Source organism: Macrobrachium nipponense, chromosome 5 (assembly GCF_015104395.2).
Source record: "Macrobrachium nipponense isolate FS-2020 chromosome 5, ASM1510439v2, whole genome shotgun sequence".
Classification (NCBI taxonomy): Eukaryota; Metazoa; Arthropoda; class Malacostraca; order Decapoda; family Palaemonidae; genus Macrobrachium; species Macrobrachium nipponense.
In genome coordinates this window covers 128,443,330-128,466,796 of record NC_061107.1, presented here as the reverse complement: position 1 = coordinate 128,466,796, position 23,467 = coordinate 128,443,330, and the positions used below count along the sequence as shown (strand labels likewise).

General features: G+C 42.2%; 1 protein-coding gene across 1 annotated transcript; it reads right to left on the bottom strand.

Annotated features, from left to right (window-relative positions):
• Window positions 1-274: 274 nt before the first annotated feature.
• LOC135215641 (intraflagellar transport protein 122 homolog) lies at window positions 275-23,058 on the bottom strand. The gene is made up of 5 exons (XM_064250563.1): window positions 22,868-23,058; window positions 7,298-7,407; window positions 5,485-5,605; window positions 4,874-4,991; window positions 275-372 (listed from the first exon to the last, which is right to left on the bottom strand). Exons 1-5 carry the CDS (start codon window positions 22,924-22,926, stop codon window positions 343-345), a joined length of 438 nt encoding a protein of 145 aa, XP_064106633.1. The 5' UTR covers window positions 22,927-23,058; the 3' UTR covers window positions 275-342.
• Between the last annotated feature and the right edge of the window lie 409 nt (window positions 23,059-23,467).

Genomic DNA, 23,467 nt, shown 5'->3' with positions numbered 1-23,467 from the left:
GACACTGTGGCGTGGTGCGTGGTCCTTGACCACTCTTCACCGATATACGCACGCATTGCCAGATCTCACAAGATTCCTTGCTTTTATCTGCAATTTAACCGATCTAGCTAGGCACTAAAAATGATCCTATTGTTAAGATAAAAGGTTTGTTTGCTAAGAAGGAAAATAATGATGAAATGCTGATTCTTTCTATCATCAGTAACACTTCCTAGCTTAATGTAATAATTGTTAATCATTAGCAAAATTAAATCAAGCACAATTGTAAAAAAAAAATACCAACCTTGTTCCTAATAGACACAGTTCCATTTGCCAAGCCAAGAGCCAAATAAACACCATCATTAGTCAAGCACAGCTGTAAATTCTACTGGTGATCTGAAAATCAATTATCATATTTTAAATGGCTTCTCTACACAAATATTGATGCCCACCAACAACACAAAACTCACAATCACTGTAGTTACATGAACTACACGTCTATAGTATTCTAAAATATGGTGTAAACTAAAACACAATGTACATTACTAAATTAATGATGCTTAGCATATAAAATAGGAAAAACTTTAGGTGTCATTTATTTTAAAATAACAGGTTTTGAAGTAAGAAAAACCTATTTTTTGGTGGTGGCTGTTGAGTCCTAAAGGAGTTACCTTCCATGACCTACAAGAGCTCCAGGGCAACCAGACTAATATCAAAGAATTTTCTTTTATCCGGTCTGGTAGCCGGGTATTGTGTTATAATGATAAAAATTATAACATGTGATGGAGTATAAATGGCACATTCCCTTATCCTTAGCGAGCTGAACTCAATTTTTCTATGTCAAACCCTGCAAGAAGGGGTTAGTGACCATTGTGCACATGTGTGTCTGCCATATTGTTTGCATACAGCCTAGTAAGATACCAAGAAGACATTAGTTTCTGTTGGTCAATGCAGGATGATCCCTTACCCAAATCCCATGCTTTTATCAGAGAAGTTTTGAGAACTCAACATCAACTACCAAAAATAGGTTTTTCCCACACTAAGACCCATTTTTGATACTGTAGTCACTTCTTGTGACCCTAAGGAGCTTTACAAAGAAATTGGCAAGTGGCAAAAAGCTCTCAAACCTGAATCCCAACAACCCAAAAACATTTTTGGTCTGAGATCAAGCCACAAGTTTCATGGTCCCATTTTTTATTCTAAATGCCTTAAAGTTTTGATAACAAAGAACAAAAACTAAATACAAACTTCTGTTTTTAGGGTAAAGTTCTACAGTGACTTACCTAAGCATGCTGGGTATGGTTTGCAATACAATGTAAACCTTCCCCAGTGCAAGTCGGCATACCCACCAGTTAGGAAGACCCCAGGTTTTCCATTGAAGTGCCTATGGGGTCAAGACTAACTATACCACTTACTGATACACAGTGTAGTCGAATTTTGTTTGAGCTCATGGCAGTAATGTTTTAAGAATACAGACTATGATTACGACCCTGTACATTCAGAGACTTCTTCTAAAGAGACATTTCTGAAGGTCAACGACATACTTACTTTCCTAATATCATGTGACCTAGGAAATAAGTGTGGGTTTGCCTTTCGATAAGGGACACTAAAATTATTCTCAGCTCTGGTAGAGAGGGTGGTTTATGTATGAGTGGTTAAGGTGTAGGAAAATCACACCTCTTGGGATGTATGCACGACTCTAAGTAAACCTTAAGTGCTTCATCGAGCATATTGTTTTGTCTGCTTAATTGGATTTTTCTTATCAGAACACATTTCCTTCTTAAAGGATCCTCCTTCCTGGCCAGGAATGACAGGCCAGAGGCCAATAATAATTGATGATCAGCTGTTTGAGTGATGTATCGTCCCCATCTAAGAGAGCCCAATTCACTAATACGAGCTCATGATACTAATAGAATCAAGATCACCTTTTGTAGCATGTGACCGGTGGTTGTATTGGATCTGCTGAATTGAAGGGTTGATAGAAGTCTAAGCACCTTGTTCAGGCACCAAGTAATTGGAAGCCTTTTGGGAGCAGGTCTTTGTAGTGCAAAAGACCAGGGAAGTGACAACTTCTTTACTAGAGTCAATCCTGAATCCATAAAGCAAGGGTTCCGTTAATCTGCCTTGTATGCTATGACTGATGTAACCGCAAGGTGTTTGTCTTCAAAAGGTATGCATACATGTAAAAATATTTAAGTGTTTCCATAGAAATCTCAAATGGGTTCTCAGTATGGATACAATCAAACCATGTCTTCCATACAGACTGGTATTCTTGAATAGATAATGTCCATAACTTTTACACTAGGTACCTAGCAATGTTGGGTGGATAATTTTCATGGTAGATAATACTTGAAAAAATCCACATGAAGGTCTCCGTTCAGAAAGGAGGATGCGTAGACGACTTTCCTCCTTACTGAACAATGAACGGTAGTGGAAATGATCTCTTCACCCATTGTTGAAGTACGTAATAAGAACTAATGCCTGTTTGGCCAATTTGGGGCTAGGTAGTAAGTAAGCTGTTCCTTCGAAGATTAGAAGTTTCCTCAAAACCTTAGTTTTCTGGGAAATGGAGGAAAAAAAAATATATCGTCCTCCATTTGCCTCCAGTCTTATAGGAAGGCACCTTTGGCTGTTGCTTGGTTATCCAAGTTCACATACACATATACTGGCAGTTTGCAATTTTTGTATGTGGTGAACAGGTCCACTTACAGTTGCGGAAGCATGTTGGATATTGATTGAAAAGAGTGGTCATCCAACATCCACTCTATTAAGGCTGTCAGTTTCCTTGATAGAGTCTGCTATTATATAAGAGATCCTGCGAGGTTAACTGCAGACAGGTACTACTTCCTTGTTTGCACCATCTGAAGGTGATCCTGACCTTTTGATGCAGGACATTGCAGTTATGTTGTCTAGGATAAGAAAATGTGCGTCTCTTCTGGAAGATTAAGTTTTTGAGAAACTTAAGACAGCCATCAGCTCCAGGAAATTGATATGACAATTCCTCAGAGTAGCTGACCACCTCCCTGCCACCTGACAATCCTCCCAATGTCCTCTCCAACCTGTCAACAAAGCATTTGTGTGTATTGTCACTCATACAGATGGAGGAGTCAAGGTGACCTGTTTCGCCAGATTCCTTCTGGGTTGGTCTAAGTATCTCCCCAACTATTATTCTTTTGATGAGATCAGTCTCGCATTTTTTTCTTGCATCCGACAGCCAGAATTTGTTCATATTTCTTTAAATGCAATCTGAGTATTGTATCTATTACTGATACAAATTGCAGAGCCCATCATACGTTCTAATTCCCGTCTGGAAACTCAGGGCTGTGCAAGGAATATTTTGAGGAAATTCCTTATTCTGTTATGAGTATTCATACAGAGACACACAGGCCATGAAGAGTATCCCACCACAGTTCCAGACACTGAGAGCATCTGCTGGGTGTGAGGCAGGTTTCTTTCCAATTTTTTGTAAAACCTTTTGGCTGGAGTATGTTAACCACTGCTGTTAGGTTTTTCAAGCACTCTTTTCTTTTCTGAGCTCCAGAACAACTACCATTGCTCATTTTGTAAAAATTCTCGAGACAATGTTTACCCCAAAAGGCATGACTGAACCTGACCTGTACATACCTTTCCCTATCCAGAACCCTAGGAATGGAACGGTGATAGGGACGTGCCAGTATGCATCTTTCAGATCTATAGAAGCTATCTACGTCCTTTTGGAATAATTGAACATACTTGGGCAACAGTAGTCATGCAAAAATTTTGGCAAACAATGCGCTTGTTCAATGTTGATAGATCGTGGATCACTCTTCCTTAGGAGGAATCCTTTGCACTTTAATTCTTTGTTGTACCGTAGTTACTATGTATTATGTACTGTTAAAAAATTGCATTGTGCCATTTTATGAGGCTTGTCTACCAGCGAAAACAGATTTTTGGTGTCGAAATGTACCAATTTCTGGCTATCAGTGCCTATAATAGAGTATTGGTGGCGATACATACCTAACAGAGGTGCCATTAGCGCTAAAATCCAATAAGTGCTGAAAATCACCGATTTTCGGTTATCAGCAATTTTTGCCTAAGTAATGCAAATGATATGTCAGTAATTATTCAAATACTGAATTATGTACGTATATTTTATTCATGTTTCCTTTCAGTGCAATACTTCAAGGATGGAGTAACGCAACATCAGTTTTGTTAATCATTTTGAAAATCTTTATTACAAACACTGAACGCTTGATCTTGGCCAAAAATTTCATCTGGAAATCCTTAAAAAAAAATCAAACAGACTAGCCATTCTGTATACAACGATAATTTATTATTTCTACAAAAAATTTCATAGCACCAATTTTTTCTCAAACTGAATCTTCAATGGTCTTCCATTTGGAAATTTTATCATATTTTCTTTGTTTACCAGTACTAACACCACCTCTGGTACTTGACAAATCTGCTTCCTCCTCTGTTATTTTCTCTGATTTATTATCGTCTCTGAAAAAAATGATCTAAGGTAGGTTGGTCTATAACTATATAATAATCGCAATAGTCACTACTGTCACTATCACAACTATCTGACTGTTCAGGTCTACGACTATCATTGTCATTTCCAAAGAAAACTTCTGTACTATTTTATTATTAAGAGAGAACTCATCCCTCCATGGCATTTAGATGGGTACTGAAGGTCTAGCCCTTGTCTGAGATTATCCTCTAAGTTGGAAATCAAATTTTGCCATTTGTTGCAAAAATATAGACAAAAGCTTTTAACAATGATAAGGGAAATGCAAAAGAAGCTGACTGAGGAAATCAGTCCATGTCATGGATGAGACCTTTTAATGACTGAGGAGATTTGTTCAATGCAGCAAATGAGTTAATAAGTTTTTTCACCAAAAAACTGAATCAAACTAACCTTATATTTTTGTACACTCTTCTGTTCCGGTGACCATAAGCCAAAATCACTTAGAGCACATGAGGCTAACTGATGTGAAACTGGATTATAAGATAAGCACTGTATTGCATCATTATGTCTGAAATTAAAGAGAATGATTTCACCTGTATTGTTTAATTAAAACAACAAAAAATCTAGAAATAACATTACTATTGTTTTAAAAGGTCTTTTCCCAAAGCTTCATGAGTAAGCCACCATCAAACTCTAGACATTCTAATGTAATAAGGCTTTTGATAGAATATATTCCTCTGCCACAACTTATTAAGCTCAATAAACTTGGAATTTGCTTTCAAATTTGTGTTGCTGCTTTATAAACAATCTAAATATTGTACAGTGTTATCAGAAATTATTATGCTTTAGTCTCATCCAGAGTATAATTAATACAATTCTGTTAAATGACCATCTCAGACATTTACAAAGTTATACATACATAAATCCAAACAATATACATAGTACTAATAAGTTTATGGCTAAGCATTGTTGTATAAAAATGTGATTACTATAGCAGGTAAGCAGCTTAAAATGTACATTAAAAAACAAACGAAAATGGTAAGGCCACTTGACAAACTTACGAATACTTTAAAATGCCCTCTAGTTTTGAAGTCCATATAATAACACTTCTATCCGCACTTCCTGAAGCAAATCGCTTCCCATCTCGACTGTAACACACACAATATACAGCTTCTTTATGACCTGAAATGAAATGGAAAATCCAATTTTTTTCATAAATAATTCTCCCACAATTTTTCAGTCTTATACAACTCATATAATATCTTTACTGAAAGTGATGTTACAAATCAAGATGTTACACAAGTTCTTTGTATATTACTAAAGCTTGAAGAAAATATGTTCTACAGAAAAACTTCAGTACTGTATGACATTTAAATCTGGCTAAGGTCCTTGCCCATTAAGTATCTAAATCAGCATATAAATTCTGTTCTGCTGGAATCAATGTTCCATTCTTCCATTCACCATTTACTATGATGAACCATGGCAAAATAATGATGCACTCCTATAAGTATTACCTGCATTGTCAGTTACCTTTCTTTCCTCTACAGAATCCAGGTTTTAAACCATGAAATAGGGAGGAACAAGTTTAAAGAATAAAGGAAGAAAATATCAAGCTGTTGAAGTAAATATCACCATTGAGTAAAGTTATTTATTAACAAATGATACACAATAAACATTCACTTGAGAAAAGGACAAGGTTGACAAAAATACTCAAACCTACAAGGACCTGAACTCAGGCCCAGGTAGTAGTGGCTTATGACCTTTGCAAGCTCACCTTCACTGCCCCATAAAATTTAAAATGTATCACCCTCTACATAAATAAGAGGGGAGAGTGTGAGGATATAATAAAAACAGGGTCAATAATGTATACATGAGGAGCAAAAGAGCAAACGTATAAAATTGCTCCTCTGTCATCATATTGCTTTTGTAGCACAAAGGTAAAATTCACAATTATTACTTGGAATCTTCAGTGAAAACTCAAAGTTGATAGCTGTGCCAAAAAAATCTGCTACATAAATCATATGTCACCAGCAATAGTAACCTGTAATACTATAACATTACCAATGATATAACCACTGTCTTAAGCAAAAGCTCAAAAGATCATAACGTTAATATGAAATAACAATCACAAGACTGATTAGACATACCATTGTCTTTCAGTTACAGAAACAAAAATTATGTACACTTAACTGCATATAAGTGCACTTATGACAAAAAGTAAACCATCACCTACATAGTAGTTAAGAACAGAGGTGGTTGAAGGTCACCTTTAACATACAATGTTAATGAGGTAATCGGCAAAAATATTTGAAGAAAAGTGGTTATGAAAGTAGTTTGAAAGTTTAAAGAAAACAAAATAAAATCCTATTTATTTTTCAAACTTGATTAATGGAGTGTAACCCTCATAAGTTGAAATAAAGAACCCTATTGTCTCTTTATTGATTGGTCAAAGGTATGTAATATTGTCACTCAGTAGTACAGTTGATTTTCTAGTTGTCTGAAAAATTCAGCATTGGAAACCAAGGCTAATTATGATTGATGGGTTTATCAAACAATTACTGGTTAGTTATGAACTAATTACAACATAATGTTTTCATCTTATTTGACACAGTATTTGTGAATAAGAAACATAAACAAATATTTTGCACAAACTAATAACATTTACTCTGTATTTAAGAATTTAGCATATACTTGAAGTTTATTACAGGCTGGTATTAGAAAATATTTTATCTACTACTGTACATGTCTTCAAAAGACAGGAGTTAAGACAGACAATGGTTTGACAATTTAAAAAAACATACCATTCTAAAGACAGTTAACAATTCTCATAAGAATGAAAGTTAATCACAAAACCATCATATGTAGTATACTAACCTTTTAGAGGCTGAACTAATGCCCCATCTGCTGTATCATACACTAACACACGGTTTCCTGCTGCTACAATTAGTTGAGATCCATCAGGTCTAAAGCACAAATCATAGATACTGAAATAGGTAATATAAAAAATTGCATTATACATACTATGTACAAGTAATTATGGTATAAAATTCTGGGCTACTCTAAAGGCCCAAACAAAGAATTACAAATGAAAGGGCTGTTGAGACTGTTGTGTCTAGACACTGAATAACAGAGGGAGATCTTAAAGGCCGAGATGGTTTGGGCATGTGACAAGAAAGGGAAGTGCAGTCGTATATAAGGAAGCAGCAAAACGAAGACAAGTTTAAATGTAAAATAATTGCGATGAACAGTTTCCTTATATCTTCTGACACATATTGCTCAATAATGCCACACCTGACAACTCTACAAAGGGGGCAGAGCTTCAAAATCATAGCATTTGTTGCTTTTTAGATTTCCATTAACTTTACATCATAAAGATTCTGTAGAAGTCCTATAATCATTTATACTTGAATGTAGTAACAGGCTCTATATTATTCATTAATGTTGGTTCGGTAACGTCAGTTCACAGTAGAATATTGATCCTCCTTTTTTGAAACCTACTATGAAACCTTAATTATAAGTAATGTTTAACACTAAACTGACATAAAATTCAAGTGTAATTGAAGATGGACAGAACTTCAAAAATGAGAGAAAATGTTTTAAAATTTGGGCAGTACTTGTGGAAATCGTGAGAAACAATACAGCAAAGAAAGAAATATCATGGACGAGAGAGAGAGAGAGAGAGAGAGAGAGAGAGAGAGAGAGAGAGAGAGAGAGAGAGAGAGAGAGAGAGAGAGAGCACAAAAATAGGTCTATCAATAAAGATACTTAATTCATTATAATTACTTTGAGAGAGATATTTTTTCAAATGTTTCAAAAGAGAGAGAGAGAGAGAGAGAGAGAGAGAGAGAGAGAGAGAGAGAGAGAGAGAGAGAGAGAGAGAGAGAGAGAGGCCTATCTATAGAGATACTTAATTCATTATATTTTACTTTAGAAGATTTGAGCGATAATATTTTTTCATATATTTACTTTGAGAGATTGAGCGATAATATTTTGTTCATATGTTTTAAAAGTGAAAGAGAGAGAGAGCAAAATCTGCTTACGTGAAAGCATAGGTATTCATAACTACTTAATTTCATAATATTTTCTTTCGGGAGATTGAGTGGGCAATATATATTTTTAAAGTATGTTTTTAAAAGTGGAGAGAGAGAGAGAGAGAGAGAGAGAGAGAGAGAGAGAGAGAGAGAGAGAGAGAGAGAGAGAGAGAGAGAGAGAGTCTGCAAATATCTGGGAAACAGTGATATTATGGCTGCCAAGATTGTGCTGCACTATGCTAGATAAAATTTGAAAGACCATAGTATTAAAGTAAATTCTCTAAGAAATACATAACCTAATCTCGATTTCATTCGAAAGTTGCCGTAACATTCAAAGATTGTAAAAAGACGTGGAAATTTTCAAACACAGGCTGCGGTCATTCTTGCTCTCTTGATATACTAGTTTGTTCTTTTAAAAATCGGTTTTCAACCACAAATCATTCATGAAAAATTTGTGTTAAGTAAAAAAAAATATTTATACCACAAATAACTCAATATATTGCACAGACAATTAATGTTTTATATAGTGCAAAAATGCTGATGTGTTGGGAGATCGTTTAGCCTCGCGGCAAAAGAAATGCAGTCGTGTAGGCTAACTACGAACTGCTTTGTAATGGGAGCATAGCCTGAAAATCTTTGAGCTGACATACTACTTTAACCTTGATAATGATTTATTTCAGACAGTAGCTTTGTAAACAGCAACTAGCATTCGATCCATGTCAACGTCAAAGTAATCAGTGTGAAATCGTTTTACGTAAACCAGTATCCAGTGACTTAGGCTTTCCCACTCGAAGTTCTAGGACAAACCTCCTCCCACACATCATAAGAAAAACGCTCTTGTGGATGCTACTAGATTTGCTCAATCTACCTTAGCTGTTGCAACAATGACTGCCATTGACATCAGTCTAACTTTAAATACTTTGGAATACTAACTAAATAAATTTGTAGAAACTAAAATAATTACATTCACCACTTACAAAGATCCAATAATATTCCCATTCATGAAGGAAAACAAGTAAATGTTGTCACCGCGATACACAGTACTACAATCAGAAATTCACATTCTATCTACCAGATCTCTATGAACGAATCCATCTGAGAAATGACAATTTGTCGAAAATTGCATTTTCCTAACTATTTAAAACCTGAGGTCCTTTAACAATAGGAAGGTAACTAGCGGCAGCTGGGACAGTCCTAAGCTTTCGAACAAGGGGATGAACGGTAGTTGAACTGCTTGTCCGATCGTGCGCGCGCGCGAAGAATCACTTTTGCTTTAGGCCCATGCAAAAAGTTGCAGAGTGAGGGGTGGCATGAGGTGGGACTATATGTAAAGGACCTCAGGTTTGTATAGTTAGGAAAAATGCAATTTTCGACAAATTGTCATTTGTTCCGATACGTAATACAAACACTCGGTCCTTTAACAATAGGAAGACTCGCCTATTGGTGGGAGGAATCTGAGTCTTTTTGGTGACAGACTGGTGTTCGTCCAACCTTTGGAATGACTCCCTGGTCATAAGACGAGGGAGGTGTCCAAGCCTCTGTCCGATTGATCGGGGTGTGCACCGCAGGATCAATGGTCAGACCTCTGAGCCGAGAGATACTAAGAGAGGAGGCAAGCGTATCTCATGTACCAGCAAGCAAGAACTTGTTCCTTTACCAAAGGCAAACATAAAGTTATGGGTTTGTCTCGAGTAGACATCCACTCCCTCCCCCTTGAGGAAGTGGAGATATTTGCTTCTATCCCTAACTAAAGGATAGATTGGGGCTCTGTCGAGTAGCTTACCTGCATCATATTCCTTTCCAGCATGGTGACGACCGTGACCCTCTGCCCACAGGTAGAGGGAGAGAAAGATGGGGAAGAGAAGCCAGTCGCACTCTCATTCACACATTCATTCTTACAGTCACACCAGGAATCGATGCTGTTCTGCCTGCTCGGGCTGCTGGGTAAGCTTACACAACATGTTGAGCAGCCACCACAGGTCCCAAGGAAAAAAGTATCCAAGGACTCGTGGGCAATATCCCAAAGGTAGAAGGACGTGAAGGTAGTCTGGTTGGCCCAGACACCTGCTTCAGACCTGCGCCACGGAGAAGTTCTTACGGAACGCCAAAGAGGGTCCAATACCTCTGACTTCGTGGGCTCTCGGACGAAGGGTACGGGTGTCGTTACTACCATCAGCCTCGTACGCCCTCCTGATCACCTCACGCAGCCAGAAAGGCAAAGCGGGTTGTCTTGGATTACTTCTTTGTCTTGGTAACCCAGTGCTAACGAAGAGGCGTCGACACTCAGGCTGAGGTGTCGAGTTCTCTTCAGATAGCGCCGTAGCGCCCTCACAGGACAAAGCAGCATCTCATCCGTATCGTTGTCGGTGAAATCCATTAGGGAGGGGATCGTGAAAGAATCAAACCTGTCGTCAGGGATCGACGGATTCTGAGTCTTAGCTACGAAGTTCGGGACGAAATCAAGCATCACAGATCCCCAAGTCAAACTCCTAAGGACGAGAGTCATCCCAATCAGGGGCCCATGAGTTCGCTGGGTGGGCAAGACCTTTCGAAGCTCCTCATAAGCAAGGAAATCTCGAACGAGTTCGAGATGTCCAGTCCCCTCAGTTTTAGGACAAGGGCCAGAGCGGCTCTGTATCCTTTGACTGTTGTGCCGGGTGGCGAACAGATCTATGACTGGACGCCCCTACAGGTTGAAGAGCCTTTCCGCCACTCTGGGTGTAGAGACCACTCTGTTCCTATCACCTGATCCCGACGGCTGAGCTTGTCTGCTACTACATTCCTCTTGCCTGGAATGTAGCGTGCTGACAGCTCTATTGAGAGCCGTGGCCCACTCGTGCACCTGCACGGTCAACTGGTGTAGCGGGAGAGACACTAGGCCCCCCTGCTTGTTGACGTATGCCACTAATGTGGTGTTGTCGCACATCAACACCACCGAGTGTCCCACCAAGCGGTCTTGAAACTCTTGAAGTGCGTAGAACGCTGCCTTGAGTCCAGAACATTGATGTGAAGGTGTTTTGTTGTGATGGTCCCACACACCTGCAGTCCAGCAACTCCTCCAGGTGTGCGCCCCATCCCTCGGTTGATGCGTCTGAAAACAGCAACATCCCGCAGGTGAAGACGTCCGTGAGGAATAACTTCTCGAGTGACGACAGGTGGCCGATCATGACTTGCCATTGCTGAGCTGCCTGTTCCTGCCAAGACAGGAACCGGCCGGCTGCCTCCCTGAATCTGCTGATCCTCAAGTCTGCGGGGCGAACTTGAGCTGCTACCGTATCGATCAGCATACCCAGGTACTTCATTCTTCTGCCTTGGGTTCGAGATCGGGACTTCTCGTAGTTTATCACGATCCCCAGATCTTGACAAAACTTTAGAAGTCAATCCCTGTCCTGCAGCAACTGCGAGCGGCAGCTCGCCAGGACTAGCCAATCGTCGAGATACCTCAGAAGACGTATTCCCGTGCGAATGGGCCCAAGCAGACACCAGAGTGAACACTCGCGTGAGCACCGGGGGCGGTTGGACAGACCGAAGCAAAGTGCCCTGAATTGGTACACCGTCCCATCGAAGATGAGCGAGGTACTTTCTGGAGGGGACCTGATGGATGGGTATTTGGAAATACGCATCCTTCAAGTCCACTGAAGCATGAAATCGTTCTCCCTGATGAACGTTCCACCCGGGCACCGGGACCTGTGCTGTTCTCCAATCCATGAAACCGAGTCTGGCGAACAAATCGTTCAGGGGAGAGAGAATCTATCATCCGGGCGCAGCCCCGATGCCTTCTCCTCTAAGAAAAAGGCGGCTGTAAAAGCCCGGTGACCGATCCTCGACGATTTCTACAGCTCGTTTGGTTCAGTCATGGTCTTGATCTCCTGCCGAAGAGCGTCGTCCTTTGAAGAAACCCTGGACATAAGTCTGAAGATGGACCGGGTTGGAGGTGAGGGGTGGCCGAGATTCGAAGGGTAGTAGATATCCCTCCCCGAAGGACGTCTACTATCCAGGTCTCTGCACCGTAGCACTACCAAGTTGCCCAGTGGCTCGCCAGGCACCCCCCCCACTTCGGCAGCAGGTGAGGGGGAACGCTGTCCCTAGCGTTTCCCGCCTCGCTTCGACTGTCCCTTCCCACCACCTCCTCGGGGAAAGGAGGGCTGGGAGGAGGGCTGGTTACGGCCTCCTTTGAGCAGAAGTTGAAGCAGCGAGAGTCTTTCCTCAGGGCTTCGATGGAGCAGCCGTCTTAGCAGCCGAGGAAGCGCTAGCTAAACTCTTAGGCTTAGCCGCAGTAGCTCGAGGTTGCCCAGAAACCTTCGAGACTGCCTGGTGAACCAGACGGTCACTGTCATCAGTGCGCCATCTCTCCACCGCAGCATCCACCACCTCTCCAGGAAAGAGAGAGGGAAAGAGAGAGGAGGAACTCATGATAGGTCCATTGCGAATTCCATTTACAGCCTCACGCCCAGCCCCCTTGGCTACTCGTGTAAGGACTGCGTCCCTACAACGAAGCACCAAGTTGGCCCACAAGGTTTTTGCCGGCTGAGTGGGCCCCCGACGGTAGGAGATGGCCCTACCTCCAGACTGGCACAGTCTCCTGAACGCCGGGTCGTCTTCGAGGGCAGAGCCCCCAGAGTCGGCCGCGACTTTGGATACTGTGAGGGACCACAGATCCAACCAAGAGACTGCCTGGAATGCTACCATAGTGGAGATTCCAGGCCGAGTGCCTCCTGCTGCGAGAACCAGAGGTTCTCCGACAGGAGCTGCTGGCCTGCAGGGACACACCTGGAGTTAGCCTAGCTAGCTCCGGGTTAACCTGTTTGGGCGGTATTGGATCTTCCGATGGCACGTAGAATTTCCGCTGTCGCTGCAGAGGAGGAGGAAGTAGCTTGGAAGACCGTCCTGACTTCAGTGAGTCCTCTCGTCCTGAGACGAAATTCTCCACCTGGTCAAGGACTGAGTCTGCAAGCTCCGATCGCGGCAAACCCACCGTCAATTTGGGTTCCCTCTTCGGGCCCCAAAATGACTCGAGCCGGGACGTGGGCTCGGATGGTGGGAGCGGCGATCCTTCCCCAGGTTGTTGTGCTGACGAATCAGCGCAATAAACCTGGGCAAAGTTCCTCTGGATCTCGGGAGTTACAGGTGTCCTGAGGAGTAGGACCGTCCAGTCCCTCCAACAAGAGCAGCTCTCGAGACCCTCCTCCTTCAGAAGGAGGAACAGCAACAGACCCCTGACGGTCTTCTCCAGGTCACATTGCGCGTACGACCTGGCTGGTCTAAAACCATACCCGGCACGTGCGGCGTCATGACGGGATCGTGAGCGGCGCACCCTCTCACTATCACTCCTAGCTACCTCGCTCTCTCCCGGCGTATCCTGAGGAAGTTGAAGGTAGTGGAGAGGCAGACCTGACGCTTCCCCCACCCTCGCTGGCAGGACCAGCGTACGTGGGGGGCTGCAGCCGATCACCAACCCGCGGTGGGGATCAATCTGCAGGCCTGGCCGTGCCGCTCACCTGTGGCGAGCGGCATCGACTGAGCACGTCGACCGGTCCCATGCGTCAGACGAGCTGCTGCTGGTCGCCCTATCCGCCCGGTCCCTGTGGGAGCGGCGGTCAGGTGACCTGCAAAGCTCGTTTTCGCGGTGAGACCGGGTGGAGCGTCCTCGCGGCACGTCCCCCAAACCGCTGGTGCCAGCCGAGGGGCCCCCCTGGTACCCGTCGGTCGAGGGGACCTCTTCCCAGCCTCACCCGTGGCCGGTCAAGAGAACCGTCACGTGGTTCAAGCCGAGGTACCCGGCTGGTCACTACTCCGTGCCTCGGTCTTGACGCTGAGCGAACTCGGGCGTCTTAACTTTGGCTGCACGGTCTCAACAAAGGAGACCGTACACTCGGAACTTCTCCGCGGACGAGAAGCCGAGCCGGTACCTGACTTAGCGGCAGAGCTGCTAAAAAGTCAGGCCGGAGGGAGTACCAGCGGTAGCTGGTACACCCCTGGTCCCCGTCTTCTTCTTCTTCTCAGAAGAGGAGACGGGCCCTGTTCCGTTCCCGAGGGAACAGGAGGACCAGCAGAAGAACCCCCGTCACATCGGAGTGAGATGGGCCCTTCGAAGGTCCCAAAGGAGCCTTCTTAGGGGGGGAGGAGACAGCCTTCTTCTTCTTCGGCTTGGAAGCCTTAGAAGTCGAAGGGGAGGGGGAGAGGCGGCAGCAGACGATGAAGACGACGACGACACCTTCCTCTTCTTCCTCCTCTTCTTCGTCAGCTCTCTCAGGACGGACGTCAGGTCTTCCATCCAGGCCCAAACGGGGCAATTGCCGAAGCAACACGGCCCGACTGCACCTGTCCGGAAAGACCTGAGTCCGGGGCAGCACTTCCATGACGAGACGCGACGTGGGCAGGGGCAGGCACGGCAGGAACGGCAGGAACAGCAAACAGCAGGAACAGCAAACAGCAGGTACAGCAGCAGCAGGAGCGTCACGAGCGGCTGGGCTAGCGTCAACAGGTACGGCAGGTACGGCATCATAGTCAGGCGTCCCAGGCGTCTTACACTCAGCCACCGTCATCCTGGGAACAGGTGGCAGGTCCAGGGGAGAACTCTTTGGGCAGCAGGAAGGTCCGGGGTCAGCAGCACAAAGAAACCAGGTGGAGGTGGCACACCCCTCCTTGGCACGGCAGCGATCGGCATTTGGATTGACGCTGTCGGGGTCACCGAAGCAATATGCGGCGTATATACCAGGTGCGGAGGGGCGGCATACCCTGGAGTCGTCAAAGTAGTCGTGGTAGTGGTCACCACTCCATGAGTGACCACTGCCGACCCCGCCAACCGCTGAATCAAGCCCTGGATACTGGGGGCGCCCTGCAGTACCCCAACGACGCCCACACCACCTGCCCAGGTCGTCACTCACAGAAGGCACACCTGAGGGAGGAACAGTCGGGTCAATTAGAGGGGCACCCTCACGCCTGGGGGAGGACGAACCCCACCCAGAGCGGACGGAAGACCCCGAATACAATTGCACATCTGGGTATCGGGCGGGGCCCTCCTCCAAACAGCTCGATGTATCGAATGATTGATCCAGGACTCCGAAACCTCCCCCCGCAGGGGAAGGGGAAGGCGCGAAACGTGGGGGCTGAGCCGGGGGTAGGAAGGAAGACGAGGTATCCGTCACCAAAGGAGTCGCTGGAGAGCTTTCCGACGACTCCTTGGCTGGCCTACGCCTCTTCCTACCCTCATACAGCACCCACTACGCCTCAGACCAATTATTACATACATTGCATGGATCGGTCCGAGAGCATTCTCGCCCCCGGCACTGAGAACACAATTCATGTGGATACATTTCTGGGAAAGAGCGGAAGCCGCCACATTTACGCCCCTCCAGCCCGGGACACACTCTACGGGCGACCGGGGGGCGCGGCGAAAGCTCCATTTCCAGATCCATAATCAAAAATCACTTCACAAATGAAAAATGAAAAGAGTACAGGCGGTCCCCGGGTTACGACGGTTCCGGCTGACGACGTTCCGAGGTTACGACGCTTTTTCTTAAATATTCAATGGAAAAAATCCGTCCTGGTTACGACGCTTGTTCCGAGGTTACGACGCTGACGCTTCCGACGCTCCGAGTTAACGACGCTTTTAAAAAACTCATACTATGATAAAAATCCTTTATAGTTTAGCACAGTATATTAATAAAAATAAGTTTCTGGTTAGATTACAACAAAATTTTGAGGTTATGATGATTTTCGACACTTTTTATGTCGTATTTTTCTATGTTTTTTAGTGACGCCTCATATGCGGAACTAGTTTCCAAGCGAATGAATACATACTAGCTTGCGGTGAGCAAAGTTTACATATAAACAGTCCAAAAAGCACAAATAATGAAAAAAATCATTGCTTGTTTCCAGTAATAATAACAAAACGAAGTTTCTGGTTAGATTACAACGAGAGAGAGAGAGAGAAGATGAGAGAGAGAGAGAGAGAGAGAGAGAGTAGAGAGAGAGAGCGAGAGAGAGGAGGAGGAGATGAGAGAGAGAGAGTTAAGGACAGAGAAGTGTTCGTTCATTAAACGGCCTCTGACTCATGCCAGTAAATGTTTTGTTGATACTAATAATATAAGCCTATTTAAAGATACGTTTACTTTAATTAGTCTATATGATACGTAAATAGTAATAAACTGTTCTTGTAGCCCTCAAGATTTGGCAAAATCGAAGTATCCAAAGAGAGACATTATCCAGTACACTGGAACCTTGACATACGAATTTAATTTGTTCCGTTACCATCGTCGTATATCAAAAAAACAGTGTATCTCAAAGCATTTTTTTTCCCATTTAAAATAATGTAATATGTATTAATCCGTTCTAGCGGTATGAAACCACACCTAAACACAGCTAAATTACATATAATATGCACAATTTATACACAAATACACCGAGGTAAAAATCAACACACATAATGATAAAATAACATAGCAATGTGATAAATGATAATAAATGTTAATAAAATCAATTAAAAAAAAGAAAGGAATTTTACTTACCACAACGAAAGATGACGCGAGGCCAGCAGGGGGAGGAGGTAGGGAAGGGTGGCAGGGAACGATTTGTTCTCTTTTTATTTACGTATGTACACTAATAACTACGTAATAAACACAAATGAAATAACATTGCTAAACTAATTTTTATTTTTTATTTTAACCAGTTTGTAGTTTAGAAATAATGTTGATGCCTTTGGAAGGTTTTATGCTTTGCTATAATTTCATGTTTTGCTTCCATCGAAATCATTTTCTTTGGTTTCTTATCACCTGCTTTGTCTTTAGCTTTGAGACCCATGGTTAATAATAAAATAGACAAAATAACACGAAAAAATAGGCGCAAATACAACGAACTAAACAACGCCGTGTTAACATGCAGCACCAACAAACAAACAGACTGAACGCCATTTATCGGTCCCACCGCCCCCTATACAACTAAACACTCATCGCAAAATCGTATTTCAAATATTTCGTTGTATATCAAAGCTTATATTTTCGCAAATTTTCTGTTGTATCTCAAAACATTCGTATATTAGGGCAATCGTATGTCAAAGTTCCAGTGTAATTTGATCAGAGAGAGAGAGAGAGTAGAGAGAGAGAGAAGAGAGAGAGAGACGCCTTGGCAACAATGGTCACCGTCTCGGGGATTGACGTAACATTTATTTTCTGAACAGATAGGACAGAAAAGTGTTCGTTTCATTAAACGGCCTCTGACTCATAGCAGGAAATGTTTTTTTTTTTGTTGATACTAATATATAAAGCCCTATTTAAAGATACGTTTACTTTAATTAGTCTATATGATACGTAAATAGTAATCAGCTGTTCTTGTAGCCCTCAAGATTTGGCAAAATCACTCCAGGTTGTACATAAACTTCAAGAATGTAGTGTCACCAGAGGATTACAATAGTTTTTACCTTCAAGAACCAGCATTCTTTTATGAAAATAACTCCAGGTTGTACATAAAACTACAGGAAACAACATGTAGAGTAACCAAAGGATACAAGTAGGTTTTTATAACTTTTTATTAGTTTAAGACATATTCCAAGCGTCCCGTTCCCGGCTTACGACGATTTTCAGCTTACTGAACGGGCTCAAGAACGGAACCCCGTCGAACCCGGGACTGCCTGTACTTACAATTTCAATCACTACCAATCAAACAAACCAGTAAGAAGGAATTGTAAACATTCAAAGCACACGACGAAATAGCGGGCAGAGAGCAATGACAAGCACGTCCTGTCACACCACGGCCGAAAGCAAAAGTGATTCTTCACCTCTCGGGCGCGCGGCACGCGCACGATCGCACAAGCAGTTAACTACCGTTTCTCCCTTGTTCGAAGCTTACGACCGTCCCAGCTGCCGCTAGTTACCTTCCTATTGTTAAAGGACCGAGGTTTGTATTACGTATCGGAACAAATACAAGTATCACGTCTCGGTGCGAGAGCATTCTCGGACTCAAAATACACCGAGTACAAAAAACAATCATGAGGATCAACCTCAACAGATTGATCGGAAGGCCCCACACTTACGGCCCTCCAAATCAGGGCACAATCTGCGGCTGATGGGGGGCAAGGGGGTCTTTCCTGCTCTTGGGAATCCATATTCACTTGCAATATTCACTGAGAATGAAATACAAAACACAGATATGTACTACCGCAGGCTTTGTACATTCACACTGAGTAAAAGAGAAAGATAAACAGCCTTCACAAAGTGAAGAAAAACAGAGCATACGATGAAGCGGGCAGAGAGACTAGCAGCACGTCCATCCACTGTACGGCCGAAACAAGCAAAGTGACTCCTCTCCTCGTAGTCGAGCTGACCGCCAACTGCCGGACAAGTAGTTAATTACCCGAACCCCTTGTTCGAAGCTTACGACCAGTTCAGCTGCCGCTAAGTACCTTCCTATTGTTAAAGGACCGAGGGTTTATATGTATCGGAACAAATCTTCATTCATGTAGGATTTACTTAGCCTAGGTAGTACCTAGTAGGGTAAACAATCGCGCTGGCCAGGCCTTATTCACTCGATATTTAATTGGTGAAACAAGAATACAATTACAACTTTAAGCATACCATTCAAAAGATTGAAGTTTCGTCAACATAATGCCCCATATGAACTAAAATAAGCATGTGAACTCTTCGTAAAATATGTTTCAAGGCAGTTTTGAAATCCAATATGGCGGCAATCGCGTGGCTGGCCGTTCTAACCAGATACAATCCACCATCTTTCCCAGCCTTCCCAGCACTCATTTGAACAATGTTAGCATATATATGTAACATGAATTGATCTTACTCAAGATTGCAGTTGTAATCAGATCAATAAAACAACATTTTATTGCCTATATTAGTGAAAGTATGAATCTTTTTATTCCTGGAGTCATGGTTTGAACTGAATTCATTTTTACCTTGTAATCGGTAGTTTTATCCTTACTGCCATCACAACTGAAACTCCACAGTGCTTATTTGATAGTAATTATACACATTTTGGTCTTAATTTCACTCCAAATTGCACTTGAACCACGTTGCTGTTCCTGGTTTCTAAGCACTCATCCGCAAACACAGTTACGAGCAGCAGACAACAACACTGATTATGAGGCGCAAAGCTTTATTCCTTAATTGTTTACTTTGCTCATTATTTAGTTGAACTTTACTTCAAAATGTTTATTTAAGTCATGTCTATAATCCCTTTTTTTTTTTTTTTTGCCACCAAATTAACCCCGAAAAATTACAAATATTTCGGACGTATACTTACGAGCAGACAACGCGAGGAAAATGACTCATCGTTGCCAATCTAGTGGAGCATCACACATACACCAATGCATTAACAAACTGTTTACATGAATTTTAGTTGTCATAGTAGTGCAGTAATGATAAAATTGCTGTAATATCTATATATACTACAAAGAATGCCGTAGTCCCCTTGAATAAGTACAAATAAGTGCTGGTAAGAGGTCGGGGATACAAGTGTTATGATGAAAGTGCCCTAGCGTCTATGGGTACAAGTGGTGTGCGGATTTAGCACAGGAAATGGGAAGTTTGTTGACACAAGCGACTCCACAAACATCAAGATGGCGTCAATCTTCTAAATTTTGTTAATCGTAAGTAAAAACTTCGAAAGCGTTTTGGGGTTGTGGGCATTGCGTGGCCACCCTTTTCATTACCCTCTGTTTAAATCTTAAAATATGGCCTTAATTTCTAACTTTGAAGAAAAACTTATACTTCGAAAGGAGAGTAGAGGTCTTGAGCTCCTTCTCTCACCACAAACAACTCGTGACTGATGACCATCTCCAGTGTCAGGACGTGTTAAACGTACTTTTTTGCGGGTGGCCTAGCCGTGGTAGTCGGTGAGTTGGCCAGTCCACGCGGCGTGTTTACCCTATATAGGGTGAAAAACCGCATGGTACAGGGGTGGACCATGTATGATCAATGTGTACAACCTCAAAAAAAGTACATTATAATGCGTCCTGATATCGGAGATGGGCATCAGACGCGACTTGTTGTTGGTGAGAAACGGAGCTAAAGACCTCTACTCTGGTGTCAGGACGCGTTATAATGTACTTTTCTTGGGTTGTACACATAGATCGTACATGGTTCACCCCTGTACCATGCGGTTTTTACCCAACTACAAATAATTATATACGCTAAATTTCACTTATTTCCCCGGTTTTGTGTAAGAGTTTATATAACCCAGTTTGAAGGGTAAACATACCAATTGACAACACTGATAAACAATTGAAGAGCGCAAAATGCCGCAGATAATGCCGTAGTCTTCTTGGATGAGTACTGGTTAGAGGTCGGGTTTATGATTGTGGTGATGAAAGTGCCTAGCGTCTAAGGGTACAAGTGGTGTACGGATTTAGCACAAGAAATGGGAAGTTTTGTTGACACAAGCGACTCAGCAAACATCGAGATGGCGTCAATCTTCTAAACTTTTTTAATCATAAGTCGAAAGGAGAGTAGAGGTCTTGAGCTCCTGCTATCACCACCAACAAACTCATGACTGATGACCATCTCGGGTGTCAAGGACAGTGTTAAAGTACTTTTCGGAGGGTGGCCAAAACCACGGTAGTCAGTGAGTTGGCCAGTCCACTTGGTTGTTTACCCTAACCTATTAGCTAGTAGTAGCTAGGTACTACCTACCTAGGTAGGTAGCTACCTACTAGGGTAGAACACCACGGCAGGCCAACCCTCATCATGGTGGACGGGTCTTATTCACTCGATATTTAATTGGTGAAACAAGAATACAATTGCAACTCTAAGCATACCATTTAAAAGACTGAAGTTTCGTCAACATAATGTGATATATAAAGCCCCATACGAACTAAAATAAGCATGTGAGCTCTTCGTAAAATATGTTTTCAAGGCAGTTTTGAAATCCAATATGGCGGCTACGTTTTGCGTGGACGGTCTCATCAGTGACGGCCATCCATTTCTTTCCCCAAGCATTCCCAGCACTCATTTGAACAATGTTAGGCGTATATATGTAAACATTTATTGAATCTTACTCAAGATTGCAGTTGTAATCAGCACAATAAAACAACATTTTGTTGCCTATATTAGTGAAAGTATGAAACTTGTTATTCCCGGGGTTATGGTTGGAACTGAATTCATTCTTACCTTGTAATCGGTGGTTTTTATCCTTACTGCCATCACAACTGAAACTCCACAGTGCTTATTTGATTGTAATTATACACATTTTGGTCTTAATTCACTCCACAGTGCACTTGAACCATGCTGTGGTTCCTTGGTTCCTAAGCACTCACTCCGCAAACACAGTTACGAGCAGCAGACGACAACACTGATTATGAGATGCAAAGCTTCATTCCCTTAATTGTTTACTTTACTCAATATTTAGTTTAACTTTACTTCAAAATGTCTATTATCCCTTTTTGCACCAAATTAACCCCCAAAAATTACAAATGTTTCGGATGTATACTTACGAGCAGACGACGTGAGGAAAAATGACTCATCGTTGCCAATCTAGTGGAGCGTCACACATACGCCGATGCATTTACAAACTGTTTCGATGAATTCTAGTTGTCGCAGTAATGATAAAATTGCTGTAATATGTACGTATATATAATACAAATAGATACGCTAATTTACTTATTTCCCCGGTTTTGTGTAAGTCTTATACCTAGTTTGGAGGGTAACCACATACCAATTGACAACACTGATAAACAATTGAAGAGCGCAAAACGCCGCAAAGAATGCCGTAGTCCCCTTGAATAAGTGCTGGTAAGAGGTTGGTTTACGATTGTTGTGATGAAAGTGCCCCAGCGTCTATGGGTACAAGTGGTGTGCAGATTTAGCACAGGAAATGGGAGTTTGTTTGTTGACACGAGCGACTCCGTAAATATCAAGATGGCGTCAATCTTCTAAACATTTTTAGTTGTAAGTAAAAATTTCTAAAGCGTTTTGGTGAGATTTCCACTGCCGTAGCCACCCTTTTCACTACCTCCTGTTTTGTTTTAAATCTTAAAATTTGGCCTTAATTTCTAACTTTGGAGAAATTACTTACTTCGAAAGGAGAGTAGAGGTCTTTAGCTCCGTTTCTCACCAACAAGAAGTCGCAACCGATGCCCATCTCCGGTGTCAGGACGCGTTATAATGTACTTTTTCAGAGGGTGGCAAGCGTTGAATGTAGGTGGCCTGTTTGGCCTGCTGTGATGTTTTACCCTAGTAGCTAGTAGGCTACCTAGTACCTAGCTATAGCATACGTATGCATCTCTGGTGTTCTTAGTAGGGATAGCCTAATGTTATTGTGAAATTAAAAAGGTCATAAGCTTCAGGGTAAATGGTCATAAACTCTAAGCTAGCCTACGATAGATGCCTATCAGTGTCAAGTTGTACCTACCTTAGGTACTTCACTCTCAGCTTTCATCATGAATGAATTACATTACTTGGCTACATACCATTGTTCAACTTTGTCTCTGTCGTGAACTTTATCCACCCAAGTAGGAACTGCCCTCATTTTATAGCTGTTTTACATAAATAATGTTATTTATAAAATAACAGTCAGTGACTTGAAAACTGACATTCTTCGACAGCTTCGTTTCGAATTCAGGACTTATTCTGAAAAGAATTTCGTGTTGACAATCACGTACGTGCTTGTAGTCTCTATTGGAGTCGTGTAATTAAGTGAAGTTTTATTTAATTCTGACTTATGTACACATACCACATGTGATATTTTATTAAAAGTATACATTAAAGCTTCATAAAATTTAATATTATATTTGTAATGACATAATCATTTCATATTTTAAAATTCTTATTCCCTTTATAGCTTAGGGTTGCATTAGTTCCGTGGAAGACGTAACCAAAAACATTGGTATCGTTACACTACATGATTGCAAAACGAATTCACTGTAATGCCTCTTTTTAAAATATTTCTAAATACGGCATTCGACTTTTTCTCGTCAATATCACCGCTAAAGCAAAGACAAGGCCATTGGTACTCCTGTTTCCTAAAAAGAAACATCATACCACTGATATCAATACTCAGGTAGTTTAGA

What these genes read in the sequence shown, in the direction of transcription:
- LOC135215641 (XM_064250563.1), bottom strand. Translation starts at nt 22,926, where the DNA reads ATGAGGGCAGTTCCTACTTGGGTGGATAAAGTTCACGACAGAGACAAA. An exon ending in AGAGACAAAGTTGAACAATG is followed by an intron (nt 7,408 to 22,867) that starts GTATGTAGCCAA and finishes TACCTATTTCAG; the next exon opens with TATCTATGATTTGTGCTTTA. An exon ending in GAGGGCATTTTAAAGTATTC is followed by an intron (nt 4,992 to 5,484) that starts GTAAGTTTGTCA and finishes CTTTAATTTCAG; the next exon opens with ACATAATGATGCAATACAGT.